Genomic DNA, 22379 nt, shown 5'->3' on the forward strand with positions numbered 1-22379 from the left:
ATTATTCCTTAATTTGAAGAAAATTTTATTAAGTACAATATTATAATCATAATTATAATTATTACTATCTTTTTTTAAATTAAATAAATAATTAACCTGTTCAAAAGTCCAGGTATTAAAACAATCAATAGTAAGGCACTTGATAATCATTGATTGACTCATAATAATTAAAGTTTTATTCCATAACAGCAAAAGGGGTTATTGTTAGAATATGAGAATTATCAAAGAGAAAACTTGAATTCCAATTTCTATCGTATTTATGAAACCTTGTAATTAATTACTTTCAAAAAAAAAAACAAAGTAAAAGGGATTATTGTTGATAATTTTCCCAATCTTTCCGTCCGTATACATGGAACATTCCAACAGCACAAACACACCATAAGTGTAAATGTTGTAAAGGTGAACTCACAGTCAGGCCTGAATCTCTAGAAAAATATCGGCCAACATATTACAGATCAAAGAAGATTAAGTTATATGATACACAGTAAATGTATAGAACAATTGATTTAATAAGAAAAACAAAACCCTCTACTTAAACATGTTGAAGAAACTGACAGTCTCATTCAGCGCCTGGATAAAATCATCAACATCTTCTTTAGTATTGTAGAAGTGGAGGCTCGCCCGTGCACTTGCATTCACCCCTAAATGTCGATGAAGAGGTTGAGCACAATGATGACCTGATCTGATCGCCACTCCATGCTGTGTACTAAGTGTGTTAGTAGCTATCAATATAAATTCCTATTCAATCTGTTTGAGCAAGGTTTTTTTTTTTTTTTTTTTCAAAGCCTTTTCACAATACATTAGAAAAATCAATATATTAGGAGGACAGAAACACAGAATGCGAACATGTCTAGTGTGCTAGTAGAAAAGGCCTCATTTTTATAGTACCTGTTGGTCAAGGATAGTTGCTAAATCCGTCGGGTGAATATCCTCAATATTGAAAGAACAAAGAGCAGCCCGGTGAACATCCTCTGAAGGTTTGGGGCCATAGATGCGAATATTTGGGACAGACATGAGGTTTTCATATAAATACTTAGCCAGCTCCGTCTGTATTACAGCAATTGTGGCCATGATCAGATTGTAATAAAACTAAACATACAAAAATGGTTTCCCATTCATTCCCTTTTTCAAAGAAAAAAACAATAAAAGGATAAAATTAGTCAATGAGGGGTGCAGATAAAAGAATTAATAGTACAAAACACCTATTTACCAAGATACTAAAACTATGAAAGGGCATTTAACACTAAACTCAGCCCTTGATGCTTCAATGAACATAATTTATGAGCCACGGGACAATGCACCAGCAATTAATCTCCTATTTCTCTGACCAAATCAGTACCAGTCCATGGCAAATAAAAAATAAAATGTTACAATCCAAGCTCAAATTTCATATATGAAATGGAGAAATCGAGATTGTACTAAACAAACAACCTATACAAGTAGATTTATGCATCTTCTGGATTTCTGGTAAGATCTAAAATTTTCAACAGAAAATATAACCAAAAAAAATATAGATTCCTTTAGGAGCATTCCTTCAGTGGAAAGTGCAATGCAACAGATGTGCTGGGCTTCATTTCATGCAAATATTAAAAGGCAATTTGTGGGGTAGTGACCTGGTAGCATTTGTCTGGGAAATACAGAAGCAGAAAAAACAAATTACCTCATACTCATGAATCCTCTGCATGCCAATTGCTGATATATAATCAATTGCTGCTCCTAACCCAACTGCCTCTCCAATTGCTGGTGTTCCAGCTTCAAATCTGATCCATTGATGATTATACAATAAAAATGTATGACTGAATGATATCTAACTTTATGTTTATAAAGAATTGCCAGATAAACTGACAAATTTTCTTCATTAAAAATTCTTTTTAATGAAGAGAACATTGTTCAGGATACTGTACAATGAAATGCTCATACATAGTGGCACGTTATGGATTTAAATACTGCAGTCATCCAGAAGGAGAAGGAACAATGTCCCTATAGGAAGTCATAACATGCAGTCAAGATATAGAGTGATAAATAGATCATATTACAAATATTGGTTTCCTGATTAATTGAGTCAACCATATGAAAAGAGACAAATTATATTAATATGAGGAGAAATCTATCGAATTATCTCCTTGACCAAAAACTTCATTACAGTGACATCTGAATGATGCTTACAATTGCAAAAAATGCAACTTCAAAAGGATCAATCACTAAAGACAGCTTAGTTTGCACCAAAAATTAAAGAAAGAGTGGGCTAGTGTTATGGTAACTATCTTCCAATTTGTTAAACCTATTATTATGGAGAAAAAAATAGCAAATATCATCAATCTACCTTATAATTTCAGTTCACATAACGTTGACCACTATAAATCAATACTTTATGTCACATCTCACCTAGCATTACGGTAAGTGAACTCTAACAAAACTTAACAGACAAAACTAGCAGTAGAAGAGGTACATTGGGATTTAAATCTTGGGGTCCATGATATTATCCCTAAGAGAAAAAACTCTTTGAAAAAACTCCATGATATTAGGATTACAGCAATATCTAAGGTTTTTGAGCAGATATCCCGGTGATGATATTTGTGCAGTACATGATGAGAGTGATAAAATGTTGGTAACATAAAAAGGCAAGAAATTCTTAAAAGAATATCTAGAATAGTGAAACTTGGGTACAAAAGAATGTCAATGAAATAAAAAATTTATGAAAAAGGAACAGGAACAATATAGCAGAAAAGAAGTAATTCTAGAATGAGAAGGTAAATCAGTTTTATTCCAATAAAACTACTTACAATAATTCTAAAACTTATTTTTATAAGTCATGATGTTCATATGTTTCCAATAGAAAACCCTTTTTCTCTCAACAGGAACAAAAATATGCATATTAATGATGAAAGAGTTACAGAAGTGGACTGCATGGCCATGATGGCAAAAACAAACCCTCTTCATTTTGCATAGAACTTCATCCCAATTCTTATGAAAAAGCACATGTTACAAGGCCACTTAATACATTCAAATCTTTAACGAGGCCACCAAAGATTAAACAGATGATATTAATATAAGGATTTCTTGCGTCTATTTATAAAAAATATTGGTCAAAGTGTAAAAAAATCCACCAACCTGGATGGAGGATCAGCAAATGTAGAATGATCAAGGAAAACATCAGAAATCATTTCTCCACCACCTACATAGAGGACAAAAGAAATTACAATACATTAGATTAGAACCACCTTCAAACTGAACCAGTACCAAAACTGACACAGAACCAAAGATGCACAACTCTTCTAGGCAAAAATTTAACTTCAAAGGAAGGCTCTAATTCTAGCTCCAAAAGTAGAGCTTACCCAAAAATGGAGGCATGGCAGACAAAAGTTCACTCTTCCCATATAAGAATCCAACGCCTGTAGGCCCACACATCTGAAGCATGATTATTTCTTAAGCTCATAGACTTGCCAATAAGGCTTTGATTTCACTATACAAGGCAATAGCCAAACCTTGTGAGAAGAGGCAACAAGAAAATCAGCATCAAGGCCCTGGACATCCACTACCATGTGAGGAACACTTTGACAAGCATCTACAAGAACTTTAGCCCCAACATTGTGAGCCCAATTCACAATCTCCTCCATAGGAAGAACAGAAGCTGCAGAAAAATTATATATAAACATATTAATATTTTCATTTACAAATAATCACTATTGATTAATATCTATAATATCTCCCTTCAATATCATCAATACACGAGCAGGAGCATCCACTTTGCATCAGTATTTGTCCCTAGTTTTAAGCAAAAGATTGCTAATCTTGTGGAATCGTGTACTTATGCATATTAATCAGATCTCATTTGGGACAACATGATGTAAAACTCAGCATAAAGAACTTAAATAAAACAAATCAGGCTACAGTTTTAGAATTACAGAATCAAAATCAATGAAACAACAACAGATACAAAATTTATTTATTGACTTTGTCAGGTAAAAGGAAAATGGTGTAGAAAATAATAACTTCAATATATATAGGGGCACGATAGGCAGCAGAACATAGCTGTATATTGTGTTTCTGACTTGGGATTTCTACTTTGCAACAAGGGAAAAGCCACTTAAAAGTACAAAGATCAAAGTGAAATGCATCCATTCATTGAACCATGAAAATAAAGAAACTAAAGAATAACCAGCACATACGTCCTTCAAATACAAGTCATCTATCATTTTCAACCACCAATCTAGAATTAAAAACAAAGTCGTCATATCCATAAGAAGTAAATTTCTCAGCACTTCCACTAGAGTTTTCAGTATCCACTTTAACATCAGAACCATAATCTAAAAGGCCAAATTTGCTTTTAGTTATTATAAGCCAAAGAAACTTACTTCTGTAGCCATTTAGCCAAAGAAGCTAAGTTCCCCTTTAAAATTAGCAAGATCCAAACCAGTACGGTTCCTAGGTGTAGACAGTAGACACTATCTTATACCTTATTAAACGATCCTTCTTCATTGATCATAACCTTCCCCAAAAAAATCTCTTATCTTCTCAATCCTTCTAGCCACCATTCCAAGTATTCTAAAAATTGACAAATGGTATATTGGTGGACTGGGTGACACTGATTACACTAAAGTCTCCCTCCTCTAAAAAGACAAGCTTTCTTCCATCCTTCCAATTTCTTTCTAAACTCTCTCCAACCAGAAACCGAAAACTCCAAGGTCTTCAGATTTCCTCCTAAAGGATGACCCATGTACTTAATCAATACTATTAGGGAAAGATATAATATTCCCATCAAAAAAAGTAATAGAGATTACAGCACTCTTTGACAGATTCACTTTAAGAACAAAATATTAAAAAATAAACTTTGAACCACCATAACCAATTTGTTAACCTTCCGTCCTGAGAAGAAAAGGAAACAGTATAACCTGAGAATTAGTCAAAGCATCAACCACTAAAACAAACAAAAAGGTAGAAACCATGTCTTTGTTTATACTACGTAAAGGCACAACTACATGTTAGTTCAGAGCTTACCAGAAACATGGTAAAACTTGTAAGTAAACAGCAGGAATTTTAAAAGGTCACAGTTTGTCATTATAAGTAAACAAAGCACTTAAACCACAGATCTGACCTAAAAGGGTCTGCAAGGAATTAAAATCATACATGCCATACAAAATCATTGTGATTATAGAGCATGACAAAGTATTTGAAAAGTTTATGCCAAGCCAAAGAGCAATTTATACTGTAAAACAAAAAACAAACAAATAACAAGACTGTCAAATGATCAACTGTTGACAGTTTATTGCCTCAAGAAGAAGTATAATCAATGAGATACCAACCAAGCACATTTGAGACATGATGAAGAACCACAAGTTTTGTCTTCCTTGAGAGCAATCCCCTCAACTTGGTTAGATCTGGAACTTCATCTTCATTTAAATCTAAAAACTTCAAAATCGCACCAGTCTTTTGAGCTACAATTTGCCAGGGAACAATGGCACTATGATGTTCAGCAATTGAGAGTGTAATCTGCAAGAAAATGGATGTTATGCTACTTCTACACACATATATTTAAAAAAAATGTCAATCTGTTCATCCATCCCTCTTTTCCAAAATCCACAGTGCAGTTCTAATTATAACATCCCGTACCCACTTCCCTCAGTGGGGCTCCAATAGTTACATTCTTAGGTATTGTCCTACCCACTTCCATGGTGGGGGTTCCGATTCTCCCATCCACTCTTCTACGGTGGAGCTTAGAACGCATCTGCCATGATTCGAACCTAAAGGGACAATCTCTGAGAGAAAAACCTGTTGGACAGTAGGTAAGAACATAACCCGCCAAGGGAAGTGGCTATGAGATGTTACAAATAAAATCCACAAATTAATCCTTAATCCTTAACTCTTACATCGGTATTCTTATCAGCACTCAAAAAAGAGTCCAAAACTCAGCCGCTCCACGATTGCGGTCAATGATAAAATACATTACCTTAAAAAAAAAAACTGAAAACTATACCTCATCTCCTGGTTTAAGATTCGAAAGGCCCCAAGAATACGCCACTAAATTGATAGCTTCAGTTGCGTTTCTCGTAAACACAATCTCTCTACAATCCGACGCGTTAATAAAAGCCGCGACCTTCTTCCTGGCCAATTCATACTCCTCGGTAGCCTTCGCACTACATGCACAAGAAAACACTACTAAAATCAACTGAGCTCAATAATTTGAAACACAATTATGAACAAATGCAATCAAACAGAACCTCAAGTAATGAATTCCGCGGTGGACATTGGAATTACAAGTTTCATAATAGTTCTGTAAAGCCTTCAACACAGAAATTGGCTTCTGAGAAGTTGCAGCGTTGTCCAAGTAGACGAGTTTCTTGGAGCCATTAACCTTCTGATGGAGGATGGGGAAATCGGGGCGAGCGAGGTGGCCGAGAGAGACGGCATCAGTGGCAGACGAAAGGCAGAGACAAGAAGGTGAAGAAGAAAACCTGCTAAGGGTTGAGTTAGGGTTTAAGAAATTGAAAGACGCCAGTTTTGGAACCACTGCTTCCATGAATACTGGAAATTTTCTTCTGGTTATGTTACAATACATAATCAACATGTACACCAACCAAACGGGCGGGTATGGATCATGTCTAACCGGAAACGGATAAACGGATACTAATCCAAACCAAATCGGTCCAAATGATTAATAAAATAAAAATGTGAATCCGTACGGGTAAAACTGCGGACACCAGCAACCTTTCAACCAATTTGTTTTTCCAAATTTTTCCTTAAAAATAGTTTATTTAAATTTTAATTATTTGATAATTGAATAATTAAAATATGGCCAAAGTACATGTTGGCACCCAAGTTTTAATCAACATGCAAAATCTACTCGTGAGATTTTAAAAATCTAAATATTCACCCATAATATAACTTTAATTAAAATTTTCAATTAATTATAAGGGTAAAACTATTATTTTACTATTAATATTAAAATAAATAAAATTATATCTCATTTTTACTCTTATGTTTAAAAAATTAACAATTTTTTCTCACCAAAAAATTAAAAACTTTTGTTTTACCCATAAAGTTTGATTTTTGCAAATCTTGTAACCACTTTGAGAAGGTTGTCGATTGGTTTTCCCACCACCTCTTTTATACGGTTTTTTGGTATGAAAACCATTGAAAATCTGAATAAAACGTTCAATGATTTGTGTGATATATAGTCATTTGTATATTGATCAAATGACGCATAACTCTATGTAATGTTGCACAAATTGTCAACCGTTTTGGTTTGGTTTTTAGTGGTTTCCATACCAAAAAACCACTAGGGAGGAAGTTGACCTTCTTGAAGTATTTGTCAGATTTGTAAACATCAAACCCTAAAAGTAAAATGCAAGTTTTCAATCTTTTAAATGAAAAAAAAATTATTAATTTTTTAAATTAAAAAAAATGATGTATTTATTTTAATATTAATAATAAAATAATGATTTTATCTTATAACTAACCAAAAAGTTTAATAAAAATAAGATAACTGATAAATATTTAAATTTTTAAAACTTTACCATAAATGTTTGAGAAGCTTGAGTTTGCTTTGGCCTTAAAATATTCTAATATTTTGATTGAAAAAAAAGGTTAAGCTCTGTGTTAACTTCTTTTGTACGCGGATTGTCAGCTTGTCATTAGAAACAGTACATGGGTGTGTGCAATTCTGCGCTGAATTCTCTAATTCTCACTGGAGTCTTCGATCTTCATCTTGTACTGTTTAAAAATTTTGTTTCAAATCTTTCTAAGGCAATGCTCATAGATGGAAAGGATGGTGTAACTGAGGCATCTTCATCTATAAGCTCTCGTAATTGTCCATGGTTATTCTCTGGAAGCGCATGCCTCAACCGTTCCACCTCTAACTACTATTGAAATCAAACAGAAAGGTCAGACTCAGACACATTTTAAATAACTTTTGTTTGAACAGTTTGAACAGCCCACTTTGGATTTTAAACATCATATGTGTCATTATGATTGGTTATTATTTTATTCTCAAAATCATTCACATGACTGTTTCCAAAGTGGGCAAATATAAACATTTTTTTTACATTTTTTTTATCATAATATATTATTTATATATATAATTATATTAAACATTATACACATATAATGTTATTATCTAGATATATTATTATATTATTGAATATATATTTTTATATTATTAATTAAATATTATTTAATTTTAATTAAAAATTATCTATTATTAATCGTATACATAATTATATATATTATTTAAGCATATAATACTCTGCATTTTCACAAACAAATTAAAATAGGCGCAACTGTAAAAACTAAAAACCCATCGTGAGTATTTGTAGGCAAATACCTGTTTCGTAGTTATCATAAGAATCTTAATAAATAAATTTCACTGTTATGTAATTTATTTTTCAAATCTTATTCAAAAGTTAGTGATAACTGCTTTGAAACCCCTCTGGTATAATAAAATATTATATGTTTGTAAAATTCCGTTGAAATCGACAAAAAAAGGGCAAAAAATAACCACACAAGAGGGTTTGGATTCAAACTAAACTGACTCAAATTTGAAACAAGCACTGATAAATCAAGCTTAAGTCATAAGTATACAATACTATCAATTTCAACCTCAAATATGGGGTACTCAATTCAATAGATTCGCATATGTGTATAAAATGATATTATTTTATATTAATATTACATTATATAAGTTGTATGATGTAATATTATTTTGTTATGTAACTTATGATTAAAATAACATCGTTTTACTTTAAGTTTATTAAACTCAAGCTCATATATATAGTAACAACCCATGCAAGTTGAGCTCGAGCATCATTTATCATATCGAACTCAAAATCAAATCATGTTCATCAAAACTCTTTGAGTTTAATTCAGTTTGAACAAACTCTAACAACACATGCATGTGGAGGGTTTTAGATTTTTGTAAACCTAGGGTTAAAAATTAAAGCCATCAATTTTTAACACAAATTGTTAACCGGATACAACAAGACACGTAAAAATTGGAGCTCAAAATGGGTATTTTGTACATGAAGGATGACTTGCTTGAACTGAATATTTGCATACTATCACCTTTTGCAGGGTAGCGGGAAGGATCCCTTTAAAATGTTGGAAATCCTACTGATTCTAAAGTGGATGAGGTTGACCCAGTTTTTTCAAAATGGGGATCAAATTTTGGGAGAACTCAAGGACCATCTTACCTGAGCCCAAGATAGGATGAAAACAGTACGAAGATTTAAAAAGAAGAGAAGTCCAATTTAAGCCACAACGGATGCTAGTCTAATGAAGCCTTCATGAAGATGCATGTTTATTATTATATAAAAAATTAAAAAAAAAAAGTATTTGTATAGTAATTGCATTGTTTTCCGACAATTATCAAACTCAAACTATCATACTAAATTAATAAATTCAAAAAAAATTTAAGAGAAAATTAATAAGAATATTGTATGTAAATATTATTTTTAATAACTTATAGGCCAAAGGACTTAGTCCCACCCAAAGTTTGTTACATTCTCAAATTAATATTTATTAAGTATTAAAAATTCGAACGCTCACTTATGAATGATTAAACTTAACAAAATTAATTAAGTTTTAAAGGTAAAATTGTTATTTAACTAGTAATATATTAAGAATAATAAATTATTATCAATTTCTCCTTTATATTTAACAAATTAATAATTTCTTTTTAGATTAAACTTTGAAATATTCATTTTTCCCTTTTGGGGTTTTTTTTTTCTCTTTCCCTTTTTCTAACACTGTCATTGATCAACTTTCCTCTCCTTCCCCTTTTCTTCTCCAAGTATAATGACGAAATCGTCTTCATCTCTTAACATTGTTAAAAATGTGGAAGAAAAAAGGAGGGACAAAAATGCTAGCTAGTGATGACGCTAGGGAAAAGGAAAGGAGAAAAAGCAAAAACCTTGAGAAAAATTGTAATATTTTAAAATTTAATATAGAAAAAAATGGTAAGTTTTTTAAATCTATAAGAAAAATTAATAACATTAACTAATTTTTTTAGCAATTTTTTGAATGTTTGTACCCAAATAAAGAATAAAGATACTTGAATAATTAAACATGATCTAAATACAATTTTGAAAACACTATTCTTTAAATTTATGGATGTCCAATCTATGGTATCAAAAAGAACCCAATATACATTTTATTTTTTGGGTAATTAGAACCCAATGTACATTGATATTGAAATAACATTTTTCCTTACAAAAAGAAGCATGAATATTTAGAGAAAATTTGAGGAAAATCATTTCAAAGTCAATTTATTTTGTTCTACCGCATATGAAAGAAGACAAAGAAATGATTATCACGATGTGGAAAAAGGAAAATTTAAATCAATAAACTAAAGAATATTACATAGAATATTCCCACCTATTGCATGGTTACAGCCAAAGGCCTATTCCCCAGCAAGTTTTACTGTAATATCCATGTAAGAGCCAATTTCGGTAAAAATATTTAATTATGGTAAAGGATAAATTTATTATTTAAATAATAATATTAAAAAATATTTTTTTTAATTTTAAAAATTAATAATTTTATTATTATTTAAAGTTTTTTAATTTTAAAAAGTTATATATTTTTTTAATTCAAAGATTTTTATCTTCTTTTTTTTAATTCTAATTATCTCCATACTTTTAAAAACTTCATTTTAACTCCCTTTTTCAATTTTAGATTATTCAAAAATCTAGGACCTCTCCTTTCGATGCTCAAGTTACTCTCCAAAGATTGAGCTGATATCGATCGTTTCTTTTCTGTTGTGTAATATCCAAGAGATTTTTGAGAATATTATCTTTGTATTAATTTATCGAAACGAAGTTTTATTTATGATTTTATTTTAATTTTTATGTTTTCAAATAATAAACAAAATTCATTCACCTAAAATGAAACATGTGATTTTTAACGAAATATGTATTATTTTAACGTTACTCAAAATATCTTGAAATACATATACACAACTACCATCCTCAAGAAAATACTTGGATTTTGAGATATATTTATATATCATTCGCATATATCCAAATAAGCAGGCATAACAAAATTCATGGTCATAATCAAAATTTTGACTCAAGAAAAGTCAAAGAGCAAACAAACTAAGGCATGGATAGATTCTGACACACTTGTATTGCACATATGACTTTTAAAAACCTATGGGTCTAAACCGTTATCCAGCTGGCGAATCTATCCAAACTTTGCATCATTGTTCCAAAGATACAAAGTTTGGATAAGAGTTTCAGCAGTTTTTAAAACATTCCTCATCATCATGATAAAAATGGAGTAAAAAAAATTAATAATTTTTATTTTTATGGGATAAATATATAAATAAAATTTAAAAAATAATTTTAAATATATAATAAATATATCAATAATACAATATTATATAATTATATGATATTTTATTATTAAAAAAAATTTAAAAACTCAAATATTCAATAAAATTTTTTTATTATAATAAAAGTAAAATCATTTTATTATTAATAATATTAAAATAAATTTAATTCTATCTCATTTTCTTTATTTAATTTTAAAAATTCATAATTTTTTCTCATCTCAATTTTTAAAAATTATATTTTTGCTCTAGTGTTTGTTTTTCAAGACCAATTTTTCTAGCCATCGGAACAACATCCAACCATCTTCTTTAGCCCATCAGACTCTCCCTTTCAAACCTTTCTTTCTCTGATCAAAACCCCTTGGTGTGACCGAAATCTGCACTAATTAAAAATTAATTAACAATTTTTTTTTTATTTTTATAAGATAAATATATAATAAAATTTGAAAAAAATAATTTTAAATATACAATAAATATATAAATAATATTATATTATATTATTAATAATATTTTATTTTTAATTTAAAATAATTAAATCACGTGATATTTTCAATTTACGTAATTTTATTGGGTTGAAAATTCTTAGCGGAATACAAATTGATTTTTGTCTGTTCACAGTTGGCAAAACTGACCACGCGTTTGAGTGCGAAAACGGATCCAATTCTAATATATTATAATTTATTAATTCAATAATATTAAATTATAAATATAATCAGCCAGAGGAAGAAGGAAAAATAGTTACTTTGATCAGAGAACGAAATGGCAACCCTCGGTGGTGTCCGTGATATTGATGTGACTGCTAACGCTATTGAGATCGATAGCCTCGCGCGTTTCGCCGTTGATGAGTATAACAAGAAACAGGTCTTCAATTCAATTCAGTTTCATTTTGTTTATTTTTGTGATTGAATTGGTTTTGTATTTATTACTTTCTTCCGTTGCAGAATTCGACGCTGCAGTTTGTGAAAGTTGTGAAGGCGAAGCAGCAGGTGGTTTCTGGAACTGTGTATTATCTAACTCTGGAGGCGAAAGAGGGGGATCAGAAGAAGCTTTATGAAGCCAAAGTGTGGGAGAAGCCTTGGTTGCACTTCAAGGAGTTGCAGGAGTTTAAGCTTCTTGATGCTGCTTCTGCTTAGTTTGGTACTAATTCTTCTACTTCTTCTTCTAATGTGTGAAAAGAACCCTAATCAGGAAAGAAAACCAAAAATAAATAAAAAAATTCACAACTTTTTACGGGCTCTTAACGGATTTACTTATTTTATACTGTAATTGTTCTCACAATTGACATTGGACTAAAAAGAATTTTTTTTTTTTTGCAGTATTACTGAATGTTAAACATCTGCTTGTATAATGAGAGGATGTGATTTTGTATGATAAATCTGTATTGTGTAGACATAAGAAATTTCATCATACGATTGTATTAAAATTTCAACTTTTAAATGGCTCTGTAGTTTGACTGAGATCAAGCTAATTAATTAATTAATCCTCTGGCTGCATCATAATTATGAATCATTCGCTAATAGTTGGATGAAAATGAGCATTTCACTTCAACATATTTGGGGTTCATTTAAGAAATCACTCACTGATAGTTGGATGAAAATGCAAGCTTCAATGTTTCATTTGGTCCGTCTTCTCTTTCATTGCCTGCATTTAGTTGCTTTTTAGCAGACGTTGACTTTCTCTTTTTTTGTTACCTATTTTTGTTGCATTTTGTTTATCTCTTGTTTAAAAATTGCCCTCATTTTCTCTAATTTTAAAGTATAAATTCAATGTCCTGCATAGTTTAAGGAGACATGTCACTTCATAATACTGATTTCGTGATTGGATACAATAGGTCTGCGGTTAGAAGGATCCTGATATGAATGATCTAACCATAAATGAATTTCCTTTGATTAGATGTTTAGATATGAGGGAAATTCAGTGAATGTAGCATAGACTAGAACCTATTAGTTCTGCAGTATAGCTGGTCATAGTGACCGTTGTCCAAAGTTTTCATCTATCTCAACTGTGCCAGTCATTTTCATTTTTACACCTTGTTACTTGTCATGTTGACCGTGCCGATGCATTTGCGGATATGGCTTTTTAAAATCTTGGTTATTTATATATAACATGTCATTGTGAAGCGATCCATTTGGATGCCCTAGGCACTGGTGTGAAACTTTTCTTTTTCTGCACTACAGAATCAACATTAGATTTTCCTATTCTTATAGAACTTAAAAAGATTTTGGACTCTTTATTTACCTCAACTTTTGAACTAAAGAAAATTAAGTTATATATTTGTTTTTCTAATAAAAGTAGGTAATTCTTTAAGCCTACCATGCAGTATCATAAACAATTTAGAAATCACTTTCCACCTGAAATATTAGATGGTAAGTGACTAAACATATTGTTTCTCTAATATTTGTGTCATGAACTGGGAATTTTTTTGATCGGCCTCTGGTATGTTTATATGCGATAGGACAATGTTATTTCAATATATTTGGTAAGATTATCTAATTATTTTTATATATAAAGCAGTAGAAAGTATTCATGAAATTTCAATAAATTAGAATTGATATGCATACAGATCTTACTTGCCAAACTTGAGTTTCGATATTGATGATGATTTCATTTTGATTTCAGGTGACTGGTTAACAGTATGTCAAACACGAAAATAAAAATATCAGGGAATTGAAGCTGTATTCAGTATGAAATAAATGTAAATGACTTATGAATTTGGTTTGAACTTTGCAATTTATGTGTGTAGATTCTTCTTTTGTATAAATTGCGCAACTCTGTGAAGCTCTTCTACATTGTTGCACGGTGATGCATCAGCCTAATGAAGACTTCATGAACATGCAAACAAGTTATGTGCAAATAAATTTGTTGTATTATATGTGCAAATTTTATCCCTATCTAATTGCTCCATTTTCTACCCAAATGTTCTTTCATTGTTTTCTGAACTTTCTTTACGCAAGTATGAGAGTATTAGCACTAGAGGTGATAAAACAAATAACTGCTGAGGCTGGGATTCAACTATCGAAAGGAATTAGCAAAACAAGTTTAAGAGCACTTTTGACTAGTTTTTGATTTATAATTCGATTGGTCATTTAGAATCTTCCATGCAAAATGTGATTTTAAAGCTTCTGTAATCAGAGAGTTACAGCCTCTGATGTTTGGGAGTAACATTGTTGATGTGTGCTTTTCTTTTGCCTTTAGCATTTGGTTGTCTTAGTTTTTTCTTTTAATCAAGTACATACAAAGGAGCTTTGAGGCTTAGAATTGAACTTGCTCTTAAATCACACCAAAAACTTTCAATTACAAAATGGGATATGGTTATCAGCAAATACTCACGCTACAGAATTTACTTTTTATCATTTGTTTTAAGTAACAAGCAGATAATAGCTTCAAAACTCAGAATCAAGCATCTAATTTCAAGGCATCGGCAGAAGCTGAAGTTGGTTTCCTCTTCTTTACAAGTGCTTTTGCCATGCCACCAACTTTTCCAGCTGCAAAATCAAACTTGCTGTGCAGTATTTTCTTGACAAATTCAATTGCCAATGCACAGTAGACGAAAATGGCAATTGTGATGAGGTACACAATGAGCAATGCGAGGCCACTTGGGGACATTTTAGCAGAGAGAGTAATGTAAGTTATCATCATTGATATAAGGGCGATAAGCAACAGAACCTGAACTGAAGATGAACCAACCTCTGTTATACCCATGTCTTGCTCAACCTGGCTTTCATTTCTCAGCAGTTCTATCACCTGCCCATGGTCAATTTTATCTTTTTTAGGTTTGGATTAATAAAGATGTTCTTGTCAAACTGTTTTATTAATTGAATTTCAGAAAATAAAATATTTATAAGTTGCCAATGATGGTTGCTGTTAAAAGATGGAGGATGTTGAATAGGAAGAAACTGTGAGGTCCATCTTTTATTGACATCTAATTCTGATTTGTAGGCAGGACAGGTTGTTGAACTCTTTTCAGATTGTTAGTTGGTTCTCTTACTGGTTGAGCATTCTGGATTTCTCTTTTTTCTATTAATTGCTGGGGCCTAACTTAACAATCTTCCCTTCTCATACCCCTCAACCAGTTGTACTTTAGAGAAAATATCTTTTGTTCTTTCATTAACGGTATAGCAGATAAATCATTTGCTTTTATGCTAAATTTGTCCTTTAGATAAAACTACACATTTTAAAAAATTAAGATTATTATTTTGGCTATATGTGTCCAAGCCCATTAAAAGAGCACCCCTAAATAGTGTAAAAACATAAAATTACTTACTTGAAGTTGCTCAGTAGCCATAGCCAGCTGCAAGATGGTGTTACCTTCACTGTCCTTGGCATTTATCAGTTCACCAATATCATCTTCATCATCATCCTTCAGCTTTTCCAACATTGTCTTAACTGCTTCAAACTGTTTATTCTTTACAGCCAAATGAAGAGGATTCTCTCCCTGTGTTGTCAATTGTTTTACACAATTTCGACTGCAAGATATCAACTCTGCAATCACATTAACTCTACCTTTCATGGCTGCAAAGTGAAGAGGATTTCGCCGGGCTTTGTCTTTGATTAGACAAAGTTGGGGGCCAAGTTTCAAGAGCTCTTTCACAATCTCAATATACCCATTAGCAGAAGCTAAGTGTAAAGGACTATACCCATCTGGATTCAGCTCCCATGCAAATGAAGGATTAAGCCTTAGTATTTCTTTCACAAACTCAGTTTTTCCAGCAAGTGAAGCAATATGCAATGGAGTCCCTGCAATTCCTGATAAGGCAACTCTATCAAGGATCAACGGATCTTCCTCAAATAACGAATCCAATGTGGCTACATCTCCCTCTCTCGTAGCCTTCAACAGTCTTGAATCCATCTCAATAGGACTTTGCTAGACTCAAGTTTCTAGCTGGGCAAGAAGGGAATTATTATAAACAGAAAGCATAGGTTTGATATTTATTTTTTTGTGGTCCACCAAAACATTCCAATAAGTCAATGCCACATTAAAATGCATGACAAGAATAATACCAGCTGGTTAATTATGAAATCAACTTATTTTTGGATTGGGAGAACCGAGAACCAAAATCTTGATTTCAAAGTGAAGATTGTTAGTTTTGAAAAGCCTGTTCAATGAATTCTTTCCATCTGTTGATTTCAGGTGACTGGTTCACAATATGTTAAACATGGAAAGAAAAATATCAGGAAATTGAAGCTATATTCAGTATGAAATAAATGTAAATGACTTATTAATTTGTTTGAACTTTGCAATATATGTGTGTAGATTCTTCTTTTGTACAAATTGTACAACTCTGTGAAGCTCTTCTACATTGGTGCAAAGTGATGCATCAGCCTAATGAAGACTTCATGAACATGCAAGCAAATTATGTGAAAATAAATTTGTTACATTATATGTGCAAATTTTATCCCTATCTAATTGCTTCATTTTCTACCCAAATGTTCTTTCAGTGTTTTTTGAACTTTCTTTACGCAAGTCATGCGAGTATTAGCACTAGAGGTGATAAAACAAATAACTGCTGAGGCTGGGATTCAACTATCAAAAGGAATTAGCAAAACAAGTTTAAGAGCACTTTTGACTAGTAATCCCTAAAGTTGTTAAATTATGCCACTTGATTTTCCTTTTGATTTATAGTTGGATTGGCCATTTAGAATCTTCCATGCATAATGTGATTTTAAAGCTTCTGTAATCAGAGAGTTACAGCCTCTGATGTTTGGGAGTAACATTGTTGATGTGTGCTTTGCTTTTGCCTTTAGCATTTTGTTGTCTTAGTCAGTTTTTTCCCTAGTTTTTTTCTTTTAATCAAGTACATACAAAGGAGCTTTGAGGCTTAGAATTGAACTTGCTCTTAAATCACACCAAAAACTTTCAATTACAAAATGGGATATGGTTATCAGCAAAAACTCACGCTACAGAATTTACTTTTTATCATTTGTTTTAAGTAACAAGCAGATAATAGCTTCAAAACTCAGAATCAAGCATCTAATTTCAAGGCATCGGCAGAAGCTGAAGTTGGTTTCCTCTTCTTTACAAGTGCTTTTGCCATGCCACCAACTTTTCCAGCTGCAAAATCAAACATGCTGTGCAGCATTTTCTTGACAAGCTCAATTGCCAACACACAGTAGATGAAAATGGCAATTGTGATGAGGTACATAATGAGCAATGCGAGGCCACTTGGGGACATTTTAACAGAGAGAGTAATGTAAGTTATCATCATTGATGCAAGGGCGATAGGCAACAGAACTTGAACTGAAGATGGGTTTCTGAAGAAGAAAATGAGGAAGACAGAGGCGAAGAAGCCAGCTGAGTTAAAAGACATGAAGAGAAAGTAAGAGACATCTGGGCATGAATATGATAATGGATGGTGATGGCGATGAAAGATGCATTTAGAATCCATTTTCATGTCTTGTTTCCAGATAGTTTGAGGAGGTGAGAGCCCAGCTTGGTAAGTTACTGTTGCTATCAAACTGGCTACAACTAGCACCATTTCCTGAACCTCTTCCCAAATGTTTTGCTTTGACTCAGAATTTGCAGTTGGTGTTCCTTGAGTCGTGGCCTTAGTTCCATGAACAAATTGGTGTTCTAGAGCTGAACCCACCTCTGTTATATCCATGTCTTGCTCAACCAGGCTTTCGTTTCTCAGCAGTTCTATCACCTGCCCAGGGTCAATTTTATCATTTTTAGGTTTGAATTAATAAAGATGTTCTTGTCAAACTGTTTTATCAATTGAATTTCAGAAAATAAAATATTTGTAAGTTGCCAATGATGGCTGCTCTTAAAAGATGGAAGATAGTTTGAATAGGAAGAAACTTTCCTGGGGAGGTCTATCTTTTATTGACAACTTATTCTGATTTGTCGGCAGGAAAGGTAGTTGAACTCTTTTCTGACTGTTGGTTGGTTCTCTGACTTACTGGTTCAGCATTCTGGATTCTCTTTTTTCTCTTTAATTGTTGGGGCCCAACTTAACAGTCCTCCCTTCCCACACCCCTCAACCAGCTTTACATCAGAGAACATATCTTTTGTTCTTTCATTAACGGTATAACAGATGAATCATTTATTTTTATGCTAAATTTGTCCTTTAATTTATACTTTACATTTTAAAAAATTAGGATTGTCATGTTAGCTATATCTGTCCAAACCCATTAAAAGATCACCCCTAAATAGATAAAACAAAAAATTACTTACTTGAAGTTGCTCAGTAGCCATAGCCAGCTGCAAGATGGTGTTACCTTCACTGTCCTTGGCATTTATCAGTTCACCGATTTCATCTTCATCATCATCCTTCAGCTTTTCCAACATTGTCTTAACCGCTTCAAACTGTTTATTCTTTACAGCCAAATGAAGAGGATTCTCTCCCCGTGTTGTCAATTGTTTTACACAATTTTGACAGCAAGATATCAACTCTGCAATCACATTAACTCTACCTTTCATGGCTGCAAAATGAAGAGGATTTCGCCCGGCTTTGTCTTTGATTAGACAAAGTTGGGGGCCAAGTTTCAAGAGCTCTTTCACAATCTCAATATACCCATTTGCAGAAGCTAAGTGTAAAGGACCATACCCATCTGGGTTCAGCTCCCATGCAAATGAAGGCTTAAGCCTTAGTATTTCTTTTACAAACTCAGTTTTTCCAGCAAGTGAAGCAATATGCAATGGAGTCTCTGCAATTCCTGATAAGGCAACTCTATCAAGGATCAACGGATCTTCCTCAAGTAATGAATCCAATGTGGCTACATCTCCCTCTCTCGCAGCCTTCAACAGTCTTGAATCCATCTCAATAGGACTTTGCTAGACTCGAGTTTCTAGCTGGGCAAGAAGGGAATTAATATAAACAGAAAACATAGGCTTGATATTTATTTTTTGTTGGTCCACAAAAACATTCCAATAAATCAATGCCACATGAAAATGCATGACAAGACTTATACCAGCTAGTTAATTATGAAATCAACTTATTTCTGCACTGGGAGGAGAACAGAGAACCAAAGTCTTGATTGCAAAGCGATGATTGTTAGTTTTGAAAAGCCTGTTTAATGAATTCTCTCCATCCTGTCATCCCCAAAAGTTACTTTCCAAAGGTCAAGTTTAGTCACTGACCGGTCCACAACTAACCATTCCATTTACAAGCTCATGAACCAAGTAAGCAACCATTTCTTTTTTTTTTTTTTTTTTATAACATAAAGTTTGAATGTAAAAGCTCAGATTTCATAGCATTGAACATTAACTATGTTACAATGCGAAAAAGCCATTACATTGGCATTTCTGGTCCTGAACGGTGACAAAACTCAATGCAATGATTATTCAAAGTATTTCACAAATAAAAGCTAAGAAGAAAAATTATAGGGAAGAAGATCTTACAGTGCTTGAAATAGAAAAATGTTCTGAAACTGTTATTAAGGATAATAGATGAATATTCAAAACATTTTGCAAATAAAAACCACTACATTGCTGTTTCTTGTATAGTTATATTGCACATTATAGACTTTCTTAGTTTTAAAGAATAAGTTCTCCCATGGGACCTATCTAAAAATGATTCTAGTTTTGTTTCTGTTTTCCTATTCTCCCAACCACCAGTTTCAGTGTACTACCTTCACATCTACTCCATCCTAAAACTAGAAAATCAGAGTAAAAAACCTACCAGATCTTTCAAAAATAACAACTTACACAGGTGAATTTCCTACTCAGCCTTCTTCATCATAATCTTCCTCATCCTCATCAATCCTCCTTTTTAGGATAGCAAATTGGCGGGGATCAACAGCTGTCTTGTCAATGTCAAAAAGTGACCAGCCGGGGTATTCTTCATGCTTCGTTTCAAGCATAGTTTCTGTTGTTGACTGAGGAGAAGGATCTGGCATAGCTGTTGAGTCCCCATTCACTTGTAAGTCCACATTAAGATCAAAGTTTCTAATTGGCAATTCTATATTGCCTGCCGGAATACTATTCTTTGGTTCTTCACCACTGTATGATCTTTCAAGGGTTAGTCTGCTGGGATTGTTCTTCTCCTGGTAATCTGAAATGTCTGGATCATCTTCAAACTTCTCATAGTGTACAGATATATCTCTGTCTTCTGTTTGACTGCCTTGCCTCTGACCTCTGCCCCTACCTCTACCCCGTCCTCTTCTTCTGCTACTGGCCTGGCCAAACTCCTGCAGTAATAAAATCTTTCATGTCATGTTTCAACTTAACAATTACAACCACTTTTAACAACTAAAATTCCCAAAAAGCTCATTAAAAGTCATTGTTTGTTTATGAACTACACCAACATCTGAATCTGACTGAAGATATGAAAACATTTTGAATGCAAAAGTCTAATAATATTTGCTTTTTAACCCGAAATCAAAGAATCCTAAAATATTGCAAACATTTAATATGCCAATCTTTAGAGATAAGAGGCATTTCATCTTTCAGAAAAAATAATAACCCGAGTCACACCTTTTTATTTTTTTTTTGTGAAAAAAGAAACAATAGAAAGTGAAGTCACACAACACCATCATAAGAAAAAGCTTTATAACATAAAATAAATTTAAAAATAATAAGGCAAAATTTATGTTCAACAATGAATTAGAACAAGCAAAGAGATCGACTACATGTATCAAAGTGATGAGTTTTTTTTTTTTTTTAGGAAAGATCAAAAGAATAAAAGATTAACTAACCATTCTACTGCTTTTGGACTCATCCTCATCTCTGTCCTTGCCATCAACTCTCCTGTACAGGGATTAAAGCATTCTTAGTCATCAAACATGCGAGGATATTTTGTCAACTAACAAGAAGATATAATATCACACTCCCAAACCTCCTTTTGGCTACAGAACGCTTCTCACCAGCAGTATCAGAGCCACCCAAATCAGGAACCTTCTTAACCGTTTCTCTCAGAAAGTCAAAAACATTGAATGTCTGTACACACTGCTTTCTGCAAATCAACAAATTTAAATTAGTAAACATAAATGCTGGGGAAACAGTCTCCATCTTCAGATGAAAGAATGTAAGCTTTCTCTCAACCTTGTTCATCAAGTTTTAAACTAGGAGCTACTTTTGACTCCACAAATTTGATAGCCATGAAATTTCTGCTGTGTAATATCCCAATTCTCTGGCCTCAAGGAGAGTCAAACCCTTGTCCACGTATTTGAAATACATGGACTTTTACCACTAAGCTCAACTCTTGAGGTTTGGGGAGGCAATTTCTTATAAAAACTTTAAAATGAGAGCTAGACCAAACAAGTCAATAAGGATGAAAAAGCAACAATTTTCTACAAGAATACGACTAAGCATATATCAGAAGAGAATTTGTTAAAATTAACACATGAAAATAAATTATGAACTTACAAATGCAAAGAATTCATGGTCTTTGCTCCCCTCTTCAAAGTAATACCATATGTCTGGTCACAGAGATCTTGCAGAAACAGTTCCAATGCTTTAGCTGCACATTATATCCATTAAAAGTATCAAACATCACTACTAATAGCAAAACATCAGTACTGCATGTTCTATAACTGACATAATTTATAACTAAAAATTGGGAAAATAACTTACATACAAGTAGAGGCACAGCCAAAGCCATCTTCCCAATATCCTCATCAGCTTGCATAATTTTCTTTATGCGAGCCTAAGGCATGATAGATATATTATCAGTATATGTATGAACAGAGATACCACCTTCAAAAAACAAAAGAAGAAGAAGAAAGTAAGGAGTAACTTACTGCTGGGAAACGAGTGTCCAGTTTCTTTTTCATCTCAACTCAATCGCTAGTTTGGAGTTGAAAAGCAAATTTACTTGTTTATTGATAGAGCAGTTGTCGTGTTTGTAGTTATCTCCTTAAGACCTTAACCAGTTCCCTGTCAGCCTCAACTTGATGACGCCGCCTTAAAGACTTTCCCGCTTTACATTTGTCTCCGTTCGGGTAATATTTTATTATCAAAATAGAAAGATTATCTTGAAGATAGATTACTTAAAAGATTATTGGATATAAATAATTATTATATTTGATAAAATTTGATAAATATAAATAATTATTGTGTTTGGTTAAAGGTAATAAAAGATTATTAGTAAATTATTTTATTTAAATATCTTTAAAT

General features: G+C 32.5%; 4 protein-coding genes across 6 annotated transcripts; 1 reads left to right on the forward strand and 3 right to left on the reverse strand.

Annotated features, from left to right (window-relative positions):
* Positions 1-301: 301 nt before the first annotated feature.
* Positions 302-6551, reverse strand: LOC123209594 (cysteine desulfurase 1, chloroplastic). The gene is made up of 9 exons (XM_044627694.1): positions 6219-6551; positions 5975-6134; positions 5304-5490; positions 3486-3631; positions 3336-3408; positions 3112-3175; positions 1661-1760; positions 889-1047; positions 302-699 (listed from the first exon to the last, which is right to left on the reverse strand). Exons 1-9 carry the CDS (start codon positions 6515-6517, stop codon positions 529-531), a joined length of 1359 nt encoding a protein of 452 aa, XP_044483629.1. The 5' UTR covers positions 6518-6551; the 3' UTR covers positions 302-528.
* A 5349-nt stretch (positions 6552-11900) lies between these two features.
* On the forward strand, positions 11901-14234 carry LOC123200759 (cysteine proteinase inhibitor-like). Its single transcript, XM_044616132.1, has 3 exons — positions 11901-12184; positions 12265-12460; positions 13943-14234. The coding sequence occupies exons 1-2, from the start codon at positions 12083-12085 to the stop codon at positions 12454-12456; spliced, it is 294 nt and encodes a 97-aa protein (XP_044472067.1). The 5' UTR covers positions 11901-12082; the 3' UTR covers positions 12457-12460; positions 13943-14234.
* A 341-nt stretch (positions 14235-14575) lies between these two features.
* LOC123200749 (ankyrin repeat-containing protein BDA1-like) lies at positions 14576-16271 on the reverse strand. Its single transcript, XM_044616120.1, has 2 exons — positions 15588-16271; positions 14576-15067 (listed from the first exon to the last, which is right to left on the reverse strand). The coding sequence occupies exons 1-2, from the start codon at positions 16170-16172 to the stop codon at positions 14720-14722; spliced, it is 933 nt and encodes a 310-aa protein (XP_044472055.1). The 5' UTR covers positions 16173-16271; the 3' UTR covers positions 14576-14719.
* Positions 16272-17142: 871 nt separating this feature from the next.
* On the reverse strand, positions 17143-22135 carry LOC123200733 (dr1-associated corepressor-like). 3 transcript variants are annotated; one of them, XM_044616107.1, is made up of 7 exons: positions 22004-22135; positions 21837-21909; positions 21630-21723; positions 21100-21216; positions 20960-21011; positions 19971-20452; positions 18977-19115 (listed from the first exon to the last, which is right to left on the reverse strand). In XM_044616107.1, the coding sequence occupies exons 1-6, from the start codon at positions 22034-22036 to the stop codon at positions 19988-19990; spliced, it is 834 nt and encodes a 277-aa protein (XP_044472042.1). In that variant the 5' UTR covers positions 22037-22135; the 3' UTR covers positions 18977-19115; positions 19971-19987. The 3 variants fall into 3 exon arrangements, with proteins under 3 accessions (XP_044472024.1, XP_044472042.1, XP_044472033.1); XM_044616098.1 differs by lacking the exon at positions 18977-19115 and having other exon boundaries at positions 19676-20452; XM_044616089.1 differs by lacking the exons at positions 20960-21011; positions 21100-21216; positions 21630-21723; positions 21837-21909; positions 22004-22135 and adding an exon at positions 17143-17967 and having other exon boundaries at positions 18498-19115; positions 19971-20105.
* Between the last annotated feature and the right edge of the window lie 244 nt (positions 22136-22379).

Source organism: Mangifera indica, chromosome 2 (genome assembly GCF_011075055.1).
Source record: "Mangifera indica cultivar Alphonso chromosome 2, CATAS_Mindica_2.1, whole genome shotgun sequence".
Lineage (NCBI taxonomy): Eukaryota > Viridiplantae > Streptophyta > Magnoliopsida > Sapindales > Anacardiaceae > Mangifera > Mangifera indica.